At 37.8% G+C, this 13,888-nt stretch overlaps 1 protein-coding gene across 1 annotated transcript; it reads left to right on the top strand.

The window, feature by feature from the left end:
• The first annotated feature begins 5,005 nt into the window (after window positions 1–5,005).
• LOC106129743 (regulator of nonsense transcripts 1) lies at window positions 5,006–12,972 on the top strand. Its single transcript, XM_013328405.2, has 10 exons — window positions 5,006–5,363; window positions 5,592–5,779; window positions 6,528–6,728; window positions 7,020–7,090; window positions 7,369–7,436; window positions 7,761–7,876; window positions 8,191–8,400; window positions 8,612–8,782; window positions 9,351–9,510; window positions 10,094–12,972. The coding sequence occupies exons 1-10, from the start codon at window positions 5,184–5,186 to the stop codon at window positions 11,831–11,833; spliced, it is 3,105 nt and encodes a 1,034-aa protein (XP_013183859.1). The 5' UTR covers window positions 5,006–5,183; the 3' UTR covers window positions 11,834–12,972.
• Window positions 12,973–13,888: the final 916 nt, after the last annotated feature.

Here is a 13,888-nt window from a genome sequence, read left to right as displayed (position 1 = left end):
AATTGTCTCGTGCCAGTCTCACAGTACGCACACGTATAATTTACGACCTAAGTACTTAATAAAATCATAGCGAGCAAATAATTATATTGACTTTTATTGGCTAAACGACATCGTAAAATTTATAGTAAGTTTTAGTAGCAGTTAACAATCTGTATAAGAACGTTCGATTGTCACACGAGATGTATGAAGCAAATAGACGCAAATAAGTTAAGGGCATCGTTCTCATCAATCAAGTTGTTTGCATCAATTAACTTAAATTTTCAGTCGACAGCGAGAGCGCAAGGAAATCTGACACCGGTCATATTGTACCGAACGCATCAAGTATATGCAAGATGCAATCCCTTAATTGGAAGTACACACATGTTTCATGTCAACTTGTGACCCTGATTTATTGGAGCTGCACTGTACATAAGCTGGATAGAAAATTTAGTCAAAGTTGGATACATTATACTTATGTAATTATTTGAAGGAAAAATGTCACAAATTTGATATACAATTTTAGGATTTTGTCTATACAGGAACTAAAAGTCTTGATGAAAATGCCAAGGCAAAATTTACAAACATACCAAGTGCAATCTTGTTACAGTGAGGAGCTACTATAAAATCTCATCCTTTTCCACAGGCCGGCAGGGATCAGATTTACAAAATTCGTTGCTTAAATTAGGGCTAGATTCTAAAGCAATTGAAGAAAAAATTACATTAATCATACAGCACGAAACCCCATATTCGATTTTATTATTAACTAGCTTCAACCTGCAGCCTCGCCCGCGTGAATGTCGCGCCATCTGTAAAAAGCGATGAATTTAACGCCATCTACAAAAAGCGATGAAATTAGCGGGACCTACACGAGGATACATTCGCAAATCCCACACGAACTATAGTTTTTACCAGGATGAAAGTTACCCTATGTCCTTCTCCAACTCTTAATTATTTTGCTATACGTGATATTTCAAGAAAATTAATTTAGTAGATAACCCGCCATGAAGCGGTAACAAATAAACTTAGGTACTTTCAAAAAATCGATTTTGTTAAACTTACTAACAAAATCGAAATCCCAACTAATATTATAGAATAGAATAGAATAGAATAGAATAGATTTATTTTCAAAATTGGATACAAGGTATCACTTATTGACGTCACATAACTTAAATCTAATTATAACTACTACCGCTTCCAAAGCGCATGTGTAGAAGAAGCGGCGAAACAAACTACACTGCAGCATATAAATGCTATAATATTAGTTGGGATTTCGATTTTGTTCATAAAGATAAGATATAATCATAAAGCGATGTTTTATGACATGGACTTTGTTTTTCAACTGCATTAAAATCGGCATTAAACATTAGGGCGAATATTATTCAAAAGCCAAATTATAAATCTTGGAAACAGAAAAATTAAGGCACACTTATTAGTACCTATTATACTTTGCTTTGTATGAAAGGGTACTCGCAGCTTTGGTACGAAAGGAAAAAGGTAGACGACCACATAAGTAATAAATATCAAACATTTTTGATTTATTAACTCGTAAAAGTATACTTACTACATCAAAGCACCAATGAACTTTTGAAACACATTTTTTTTCATTTGTTATTTTCTTTGCACTTGTTTCGATGACGTTGGATATTAATAGCTGGAACTTAATCCTTAGGTTTATCGCCTTACTGGGTTCCTTAGGTTTAGACCGCTTCTTTCTTTTACCATTTCTTTTACCGGTACATAAGTACGTTTCAATTTGGTCCAAAGGTTCGACGGGCAGATAATACCTCATGGCATCAAGTACACCTTTTGTTAATTGTACGTGTAATAGCAAGTTCTCATAGGTATTATATTATACCATGCAATTAAAGCGAGAAACTTAGGTAGGTATCCTTTTTTAAATCGATTAATTAAAAGGTTATCGAACAGATACTTTTTTACTCGGTTTTAATTTTATTTATAAACTTTTGATGTTAGAGTGGAGACCAGGAGTTCAAAACCAAAATATTAATTAATTTATTGTTTTAATTTCATTTACATACCTAGAGATTTAGTTAGCTTAAGGTTCTTCCATTAGCAACAGAGGGAACCCTTAGCTCTCAAACAGCCTTGTTCGGAAATCTTTACAATAAAACAATATTGCAGGCATAAAAACATCAACGATCCATAAAGCATGATGAACGCCCTTTTTATGGCAAAGCTGGCGGCGCTTCGCTTTATGATTTTTAGAAAATAATTTCAATAAACGTTATGTATCAATGATAATAAACGTACTTATGCTTGCAATAAAATACCCATCCATACGCATATCATTTTATTATTACCTACAGCAACTAAAGCATCTATTTAAGCTTGACTAAATAAAAGCATACCGTTAATTCCTAACATAATTTTATTGGCGTCCCACTCAATAAATGTTGTTTGCAAAAATTACAGCGTTTTTACCGCAGCATTTCAATGGATTTTGATGTTGGTACTTAGCTTGAAAAACGGCAAATAAACCTGCACCTCTTTGATGGTCAGCGACTGGCTGGCGGCCAACTGTGGGTTTCCGAATTAGAAGAAATGCACTGTATCTATTTACATCAGTACATTTGTGGTCATACCTCTTAGTAACAGTTGAAGTTAAGTAATTTAACATGAGACGTGTCTACCTTATTACGAATTATCACGCCTTCATTTTTATGGGTATACCTATAAAACTTCAGGTACTAGGTACACCTTTAACGCCACATTTAAGGGTTAATTCCTTGTGAATTAATTAAAATACCTCAGTAATTTTTAACATAGGTGCGACTTATTCTTTTAGTTAAGGTTTACACAACAGGTTACAATCGATAACATCGTCTAAATTAATATAGACTTAACACTATAATCTGGAGTGAAACCCCAAAAACTTATCTTCTTATTATTTTAATTCCTTGTAAGCAAGTGGCACATACCTACCTACGTAGATTAACTAATAGACAGTACTAATAGTAATAATGCAAAATAAAAAAATAGATAAGTAATAAAAAAAATTGAAAACCTTCTTCTGTTGTTTTGTTCCAACTCATTACTATAGGTACAGTCTAATTAGAGGTGGACTTTCTTATTAGACTGATTCCTATGCATCTCGACTTGCGTCGTCAAATTAATGGATTTGGTTGTCGTATGTCTAAAAAATCCTGCCTTTATAATTTTTTGAATAATCGGAGCACCAACAGAATACTTCCTTGCAAATTGTTATATTTTATTTTCTCATTTTTCAAAAAGTACTAAATATTCTGTGACAATAGATACTACTTGAAACCGTCATGATAAAATTTTGCGGCACGACGTTTGGCAAACCGCATTGTTTCTTGGAAACTGGAAATGCAATAAAATTTGGCGGGTCGTCAAATCCGCGGTCGATCCTGCCGTTAGACGACCGATGTGACCTACTTTTTATTATGGATACAGTGCTGACCGACGCTTCGGGTTCACGCAAAAATAACCACCCATCGAGAGCTTGCCTGCTCCAGTAGCCGCGATTGCTCGGAAAGCGGAAGATATTGCAAATTTTATTACTTAACCGTCGTCGACCAAATTCAAGGAAAAATCTTTCTAATATTTAATTTTATTAATGGTTGTAATCGTGTTATTGCTTTAACACTTGTGTCATTATCATCTTCATAGCGTTAGTTTCGTCCTGGGGAAACTGGTTCACTTGTGTAAAATCCTGATTCACGAGTGGCTAAAAAGGTAGTAAGGTCAGTTAGTTATAGTCAAATGAACAGCTACAATACAGAAAATAAAGATTCTATTATAATCGAAAAGGAACTGAAGGAGGAACGGTTTTACTCTATTTGCTATCTTTCTCTCTACAGAACCAATAATAATTCATAAAAACCTATCTGAACTGGTCCAAACTACCTACCTACTTGAAAACTGGCATAATAATGTTATAGTAAGACTACGGAAAGTATATCGGGATATTTCCCGTGTTCAAGAAAAGTGCAAACGGTTAACTCCTACTGCCTCACTTAGGTATGTTCTCATGACACTGTCACTACGAGTATCTCTGAATCTCATTTAAAAACAACCATCCAGCTATGTGTGGCCATGGAATCTTGAATTAATGAAGAAATAAAAGTTTATTAGCATCACACAATTATATCTTAGGTATAAAAACAGTTGCCTAGGTACCTACCTACAGTAAACAGTTGTAATACTAATTAAATCTCTTGTTACTATTGGCTCTGTTTACCCAGACGATTATGTGTATGTAATTTGTGTTACACCTTCAATATAGTCCAGTCCAGTCTTTAGTTTCTCCGTAGAGCTTAACATAGCTTTTTTCATTCAAAATGGGTACTTATATGAATTCCACAATATTCTAAAGTAGCATCGTAGAGAAATGTAGAATTCACATTTTTTTTTATTGTTGTTTTTCTCGGGCCTTCTATTATAAAAGGACTGATAAATAATATCACAAGAATATAGAAGAACAAAATAGGATAAGTTACATCAATAAATGTTATACCACTACCTGATTATGCGATTTAGTTATAGTTACTCCTTGGATTATTTATTTAATTGCAAATAATTAAAAGCCGGAGAATGAAGAGCTAAGCACTAGAACAGGAACTTAGTATGCAGACCGTAAGAGTTTTAAATATTGCCGCTTCGTTTGTTACCTTTTCCGTGTCCTTTATTTTTTTTAATAATACAAAATCCAGTTTATTTTAAACAATGCGAAACACAACATCCAAATGTGCGAAAGAGGAAAAAAGGAACTTTTATGCATCTGAATGAAATTTATATTTTATATAAATGTGTATGTACATACATCAATATTTTAAACTTTGAAACTACATTATGATGTATAAAATTCCTTTACATCACAAAATAAAAAAATATTAATTCTTGTTTATGGTATGACGTCTGCGTAATGTTTTTCAACATTTCAAGCTGAATTCGAGCTCTCATTGGACAATCATTTATTGCACCATTATTTTAAAATTATTGATTGGTGTATTCGCGAAGAGCTGAACAATTCAACCAATAAAAGACCAGAAAGTAAACGGAAACAATCCATGTGCTAACATGGCGATTTCCCATCATTCTTCACGAGTCGTTTGATAATCATTGCGTGGCTGTTATGGGAATATACTATATCAAGCCTGTATTTATTGTTTTTTAACATATTTTCTTTGTTTTATGAAAAATAATTACATTGTGTAAGGATGAGTGTTGACGCGTACGGTCCGAGTTCGCAAACGCTCACGTTTCTTGATACCGAGGAGGCTGATCTTATCGGAGCTGATACTCAAGGCTCAGAGTTTGAGTTTACCGATTTTACTTTACCTTCCCAAAGTCAAACGCAAACATCTCAGCATGATCATGGTCTGACTACCTCGCATCAGGTAAGTGTTCTAAAATGTCACTTTGTTGTCATAACCTTTACATGACTACGTTGATATTTTGATATCAAATTTACATAGATACATACATACATAAAATCACGCCTCTTTCCCGGAGGGGTAGGCAGAGACTACCTCTTTCCACTTGCCACGATCTCTGCATACTTCTTTCGCTTCGTCCACATTCATAACTCTCTTCATACAATATCAAATTTGGTTATTATTATTCAGGTTAACGGCTTGGGGCGCTCAGAATTAACTTCTAAAGTTTCTAGTGTCACTAACGCAATAGCAGAATTGCAATTTGAAGAAGAAGATGAAGCACTATATAGCAGCAAGGAACTCCCGGACCATGCATGCAAATATTGTGGAATTCATGACCCTGCCACGGTCGTCATGTGCAACATATGTAACAAATGGTGAGTATTATTATCGCCAAAGCTAATGGTGTCAATATTTAAAACATTATATGGTTATATTGTATCATACTAGTTTATTTTGCAATAGTAATAACTAAATAGACAGCAAAAAAGTATCTTATCTATTGCTTAAATTTTTTACATTTTGTTATTTTGGCTACAATGCTTTTCTTTTTAATTTTTACTTTTGTATAGAGCAAATGAAAAAAATCTGTTAAAGACTTTCATTTCAATGTGAGTAGTACTATTGCCATGCTGTGTGGTTTCTGACACTTTAGAATCAAACCACTCTTTCCCATTGATGTCGTAAAAGGCGCCTAAGGTATAGGCTTATAAATTTGAGATACCTCTTGTAAGCAATGGGCCACCAACCTGTCACTTTTTGAATCTCAATTCTATCATAAAGCCATACAGCTGAACATGGCCTTTCAGTCTTGAAGTTGACTCTTTCCACCCTGCAAGGAATATAGACGCGAATGTATATAGTATTAAACAGCTTTAAACCAACTTCTCACACTATATGCTGCCACAGTTGATAGTACAATATTTTTTGCAATACCAGCTATAATCAGCAAATCATACTATCATATCACCACATGTTATAAGCGAAGTCCCACTATGTTCTCCTTCAGTATGTATGCACACCCATCTTCATGATCTTAAATGCTGTACATATTTCATACAGAAATGACTTACTTAGCAAATCTGTTAAACATTTCTTGATCTCATTTCTGTTCACATGCAACAGGTTCTGCAATGGACGAGGTAACACCTCTGGCTCTCATATCATCAATCATCTGGTGAGAGCCAAACACAAGGAAGCGGCGTTGCATCGTGATGGACCTCTGGGAGAGACCCTGCTTGAATGCTACTCATGCGGTGCCCGAAATGTGTTTGTCCTGGGCTTTATTCCTGCTAAGGCTGACTCTGTTGTTGTCTTACTGTGCCGGTATGTTGTTCAAATAAATCTTTTTTCATACACTTTATGCCTTATTTTTATGCAATGGACACGTAAAATTACCAAATAGCCGTCATTAGTGTGGAAATGAATTATTTAAATGGCTTACTATAAAAGACATTTTTGAAATGAACAGATTCAACATTTGGAACAGAAAGAAATTACATCAAATAATCTAATTTCTTTACAAATTTTTGAACAAACGAGATTGTTTTATTTGTTTTATCACAAGTGATTTTGATTTCTGAATGTCAGTATTATTTGTATTGCTTCCAATTTCAGCCAACCATGTGCTGCTCAAAGCTCTTTGAAGGATATGAACTGGGATCAGGAGCAGTGGAAACCTTTGATTTGTAAGTTATTTTTTTATTTAAATTTACATTTACATTGGTAATAAACACCCTACAAACCTGGCTTAAGAATGGGCCAACAAGACTTTATTATTTAAATTTTGATGCTCTATTAAATTAATTGCTTTATTAAATTTCATCTCATCTGGGACTGGAATTATTTGGTTTTATTTTAGAGTCTCAAAATTTTGCCTAACAATTTTCTTTTATAATCCTCATTGTACTTCGAAGTATTTTATTTTCTATACATAAAAAAATTACAAAATGTTTTTTTTTTACAGCTGACCGTGCTTTCTTATCCTGGCTGGTGAAGGTACCCTCTGAAGCTGAGCAAATGAGAGCTCGTCAGGTGTGTTTATATATTTTTTTATATACAATATTTTTTTAACATCCCTATATCAAACTAGTGCAAACTCCTGAATTTATTTTAGATATAACTGATACAAATAAAAAGGTAGTTCAATATTTTTAAATGTATAATAAGCATTTGAACCCTAAAGATTTTCTGTTCTTTAAAGATTTAGTTTCACCCAAAAAAATATGACTTCTGCGCTATCCTAATTTAGTAAAAACTGAATCTAGTATTGCATAGATTTATAAAATCTTTTTGCATTAAAGTGAATAAGAGACATATTAAAATAAAGGTATTATATATATTTGTCACAATTTACAGGTGACACCGCAACAAATAGGTCGTCTAGAAGAGCTATGGCGCGACAACGTTGACGCGACGTTCCAAGACCTGGAGAAACCTGGGGTGGATGAAGAACCTCAGCAGGTTTTGTTGAGGTATACACTTAAGCATTTCTAAGCTGAGAATCCAACATAAAGCTGCACAGAGGTTGTGGTTCTCTTTAATATAACTAGCGCTGTTAATGTCGTAAAAAATCATCTAGTGTGGGCTTCCACGCTTTTGTGGTATAAGAAAAACATAGTGTGCGCCACCTGCTTTTTCCTCCTCAAATTGGAAAAGTCAGTCGAAAATAAGGTAACGCAATTTAGGCTAAATTTTTCACTATCTCTGAGTTTTAGTTCTTCTTTGAGCTATTAATAAAATTTAATTAGAGTGAACAAAATGTATATTTTCTTAATTCAACTTCCAGATACGAGGATGGATACCAATATCAGAACATCTTTGGCCCACTTGTCAAGCTGGAGGCAGATTATGACAAGCGTTTAAAGGAGTCCCAAACTCAAGAAGGCATCGAAGTGCGTTGGGACGTGGGTCTGAACAAGAAGACCATAGCATACTTCACTTTGGCAAAGACGGATAGTGATATGAAGCTCATGCATGGAGATGAATTAAGATTGAGGTATGTTTTGGCTTTTATTAGTATCTAGCTAGCTAGACAAGTAAATTTTTTTGTAGACATGAAGACTGGCATTATATGAAAAATGTGTAGATTCTTTATGTGGTGTAGAGCTGCACTAAGGGAGGATTTCAAGAAATTCCCTCAGTAACGGGAATTATTGTGTTTTTTCGTTTTACACAGTCCTATAATAATATGTAATATAATGAAATAGATACGTGGGTGAGCTGCACAAGGCGTGGGCAGGTGTGGGCCACGTGATCAAGGTGCCCGACAACTACGGCGACGACGTCGGCCTCGAGCTCAAGAGCGGCGCCGGCGCCCCGCTCGACTGCACCTCCAACTTCAACGTCGACTTCATATGGAAGAGCACCAGCTTTGACAGGTCAGTGAACTGGAAACTTGTACTTCTATAGAAGAGACACTATCGCGCCGTAAATGTTGTAATAGACAAAGAGCTAAAGAATTTTTACTTAATGTAATCATGATCTAAGGTGACCTGTCTTCTACTAATAAGCGTTTGTTGGCCTCTGACCATATTATCACCAGACTTACCTAGTACATTATACAAGGATCCACTCATCATGGAAACCACAAAGCACCCCTCTTAAGAGATAATAATCTTAGATTTTTCTTTACTAAAAATGCAAAGAAGATAACAATTTGTTATTAAAGGGTTAGTCCCACCCAATATTATCAATAGTAAGTTTGTATATTTTTTCTTCACACCTATCTTCTAAATCATTCTTCTTTATATTGCATAAGAATATATACATATATTATGAGTCTGGAGATAACCATAGGGTACTTTTCATCCCGGTAAAAAGTACAGATGTAAATAAAGAAAAAACTGTATTCATTTCTAGGCGGCGCTTATTACGCTCTGGCAAACATGTCATCGACATATAGTTTCTTTTTTTATAAAAACTGATTTAAGTTGACCTCTGTTCCAGAATGCAACTGGCGCTCCGCAAGTTCGCGGTGGACGACTCGTCGGTGTCGGGCTACATCTACCGGCGGCTGCTGGGCCACGAGGTGGAGGAGGTGCTGTTCCGCGTGCACCTCCCCAAGCACTTCAGCGCGCCTCACTTGCCTGACCTCAATCGCTCGCAGGTGAATTTTTTTTTTTTTTTTTTACGGGACAAATTACACTGATTGAGTTAGCCTTGAAGTAAGTTCGAAACTTGTGTTACGAGATACTAACTCAACGATACTATATTTAAATAAATACTTATATAGATAAACATCCAAGACCCAGGCCAATCAGAAAAAGTTCTTTTCTCATCATGCCCTGACCGGGATTCGAACCCGCGACCTCCGGTGTCACAGACAAGCGTACTACCGCTGAGCCACAGAGGCCGTTAATTACGAATTACGTGATTAATAATAATATATATGGGACTAATTATCTGAAACCATAATAGTATACTTAGCAAAGTAAGAGCAAAGCTGAGCACAGCTTACATCTGATTTCAAACACAAATTACGATATTGTCACTGGTTTTAGGAGAAGCTTTAAATGGTTTAGTGATATGGTTTGAGAATTTAAATCAGTCCAATATGTTACCAATTGATGAGTGATGCATTACGCATTAGATACTATATACTTGGGTAACATAGACTATCATAGCAGCATCTGAAACAACCAAAAGATTTTATTAATTGCGTAATTTAACCAACTATTTTATTGCTCTAGGTTTATGCTGTAAAACACGCGCTCCAACGTCCACTTTCGCTTATCCAAGGGCCTCCCGGAACTGGAAAAACTGTTACATCAGCGACCATCGTCTACCAACTTGTGAGGCAAAACGGAGGCCCCGTTCTCGTCTGCGCGCCTTCCAATACCGCCGTTGACCAACTCACTGAGAAGATACACAGAACTGGGTTGAAAGTTGTCAGATTATGCGCCAAATCCCGTGAAGCTATGGAGTCTTCGGTTTCATTCTTAGCCCTACATGAGCAAGCTCGCGTACTAGGCTCCGCTGATAGTGAACTACGGAAATTGACTAGACTCAAAGAAGAAGCGGGAGAATTGTCTGCAGCTGATGAGAGAAGATATCGCGCTTTACGCCGCGCCGCTGAAAGAAGACTGTTAGACGCCGCAGATGTTGTCTGTACCACTTGCGTGGGCGCTGGAGACCCGAGAGTGGCTCGAATGAGATTCCAATCTATCCTTATTGATGAAGGCATGCAGTCTACCGAACCGGAGTGCATGGTGCCCGTTGTACTAGGAGCTAGACAACTTATCCTTGTAGGAGATCATTGCCAGTTGGGACCAGTCGTTATGTGCAAGAAGGCGGCTAAAGCCGGCCTCAGCCAGAGTCTTTTCGAGCGTTTGGTCGTGCTCGGTATCCGTCCTTTCCGACTTGAAGTACAATATCGTATGCATCCGGAATTGTCACGTTTCCCATCCGATTTCTTCTATGAGGGCTCCCTTCAAAATGGCGTTAGTGCAGAGGAGAGACGCCTTCTAAAAATTGATTTCCCATGGCCGCGCCCTGATCGCCCGATGTTCTTCTATGTGACTCAAGGTCAGGAAGAAATTGCTGGGTCTGGAACATCGTACTTGAATAGGACTGAAGCTGCTAATGTTGAAAAGTTGACAACACGCTTTTTGAAAGCCGGTGTGCGTCCCGAGCAAATCGGAATCATCACGCCTTACGAGGGACAACGCTCTTATCTGGTACAGCATATGCAATATCAAGGAAGTTTGCATGCTAAACTGTATCAAGAGATCGAAGTTGCCAGCGTAGACGCGTTCCAGGGTAGGGAAAAGGATATCATCATCATGTCGTGCGTTCGCTCGAACGAGCACCAAGGAATTGGATTTTTGAGCGACCCTCGCCGATTGAACGTAGCTCTGACGCGTGCCAAATACGGGCTCATAGTAGTCGGCAATCCGAAAGTGCTCAGCAAACAGCCATTGTGGAACCATCTTCTAGCGTTCTACAAGGAGCGCCGCGTGCTAACTGAGGGTCCTCTGTCGAACCTGAAGGAGTCCGCGATACAGTTCGCGAAGCCCAAGAAGCTGGTGAACGCTCAGAACCCGGGGTCGCACTTCATGTCGACGTCGATGTTCGACGCCCGCGAGGCGATGGTGCCCGGCTCCGTCTACGACCGCGCGCGGCCGCCGCGCGACCCGCTGGCCTACGTGGGCCCCGAGCGCGCCGCGCTGCTGCACGCCGCCGTGCCGGCCGCCGCCTTCGCCGCGCACCGCGCGCTGCGCCCGCCGCCCGCCGCGCGCGCCCGCCGCCGCGCCGCGCGCCTCTCGCAGGAGCCGCTGTCGCAGCAGGCGGCGGCGCTGTCGCTGTCGCAGGGCGCGTCGCAGCCCGACTTCAGCCAGGAGTCGGGCGCGCCGGACTGCCCGTCGCAGCCGGACGGGCTGCTGTCCCAGGACTCGTCGTTCCAGGGCGGGTTCCGCGCGCGCCAGTACTGAGCTCGCACGACGGCGCCCCGCGGGCGGCACCAGCGCACCCCTCCGCGACCTCCGGAGCGACACGCGGCGAGGACTCCCTGCCGGACGAGGTAAATTCTTCGTATATGTTACAGGGATAGAAAAACGTAGATAACGCAACATGAACTCTATGGGCCGGAATTGTCTGACGGATCGAAGACTGACGCGCGACATGCGAGCGGACGTCTGTAGATTTCATAGTCGAGCATGTTAAATTTAACTAAAAATTGACCGACGAAAATGCAACAAACGTTTACATCGTGAACTCGTTTTACGTAAGCGTTCTTGACTATTTCAAGAAACAATAGAATTATTGAGTGTTGAAATCGCATTCTTTCACCTTATGACATTTTGTTTTCAATTTAGAACAACGAAAAGATTGGCTAAATCTTTACTCACTATACCTATCCTACTTATTCGTTTTTGACCTTCAAACGGCTTTCTCACATCAACTCTCATCATCCTAAATGAAATAATTATTCCTTTTATTTTTTAACGTCAAACCTTCTAAATAACGAAAGTACATATTTTGTTTATTAGGCTGAAATATATTAATATTCTCGATATGTCTTTTTATCATAGGCTTCACAATTTTTCCATTTCACATTGAGGTATCAGTGTCAGATCTAAACTGGTAGTAATAATGTTTAACATAAACGACTACTTAATTGTTTTTCCTTCTCAGAATTATGTTACTTTAAACTAATTCAAGTGCAATTTTAGAATAAACGCTGCATAATAAAACCTCATCAATAGTTTTACTTCGGATCAGTTATAATTTAAAATATTTGTTCTTACTCTTATTTTACGTGATTGTATTCTTTCCAAATTTTATATATTTTGTTATATCAATTTTAAAAAACTTACTGATGCCTTTTTCTTTGGAACACTGTGAGAGAATTTAAAAGCATTTGGCGCTACGTACAAGAGAATGAATTTAATTCATCAGTTGTTGTAAGAATTATGTTATTGTAAAACCCAATTTTTATATCTAAATCTTAGTCGTTTAGTTAAGGAATTAAGAGTATTTTTTTTTCAGATTTTTGAATCTATACTGTTATCTTCTGGTAATCTTATTTATTTTTGTGAAGGGAAATCAATAAAGAATCTGTCATGAAGTATTTCGTTGTTTTCATTAAATATTACTATCGAATCTTTACCCTTGCAATGCATTTGTTTTGGTTTGTATGAACAAGTCAGTTTCTCTGCCGACGAGTGTACATAAAATATTATTCAACATAAATACAAAATAAAATATTATTCATCATACCTTCTTATAATCGGGTGATTAAATGTAGGTATGTGTCTTCCTCACAAGGGTTTGCGGGAAAGACAGAGACCATGCTTGAAAATACTGAAAGGCCACATTCAGCTGTATGGCTTATTGATGGAATTGAGATTTCAATAGCGACAGGTTGCTTACCTATCGCCAACACGAAGAATCCCAAGACTATATATCCCCTTACTTAGTCACCTTTTACGACATCCATGGGAAATATGGCGCGGTCCTATTCTAAAGTGCCGGGAAACCATGGATAACATTTGAATTGCATAACTTTTACAATAAAAGTTTATCTATACTAATATTATAAAACTCAAGAGTTTGTTTGTGCGCGCTAATCTCAGGAACTACTGGTTCGAATTGAAAAATTCTTCTTGCGTTGAATAAACCATTTATCGAGGAAGGCTTTAGGCTATATAACATCACGCTGCAACTATAAGGAGAAATAAAAGGTAAATGTGAAAAAAAAACGGGGAAAACTATTCATCCTTGAGAGCTTCAATGATGCCCAAAATAACTATACCACGCGGACAAAGTCGCGGGCACTATGGCGGTATGGTGAGGGAAAAAGGACTGATTGAACGCGCCGCTTTATTATACTGTTCCTATCCTTTTTCATTCCGCACAATACGATAGTGACAGCATATGAGGTTTCTTCGGAGCTCGAAAACACTCGATGGCTTAAGAATGGAGCCATAGAATATTCAAAATTTAAACCAGTGATTGATGAAAAAATATGGCCGCGTATTGATCGC

The sequence above is a fragment of the Amyelois transitella genome, chromosome 16 (genome assembly GCF_032362555.1).
Source record: "Amyelois transitella isolate CPQ chromosome 16, ilAmyTran1.1, whole genome shotgun sequence".
Classification (NCBI taxonomy): Eukaryota; Metazoa; Arthropoda; class Insecta; order Lepidoptera; family Pyralidae; genus Amyelois; species Amyelois transitella.
Note: the sequence above shows the minus strand (reverse complement) of the source record. Positions and strands in the feature narration are given on the sequence as shown.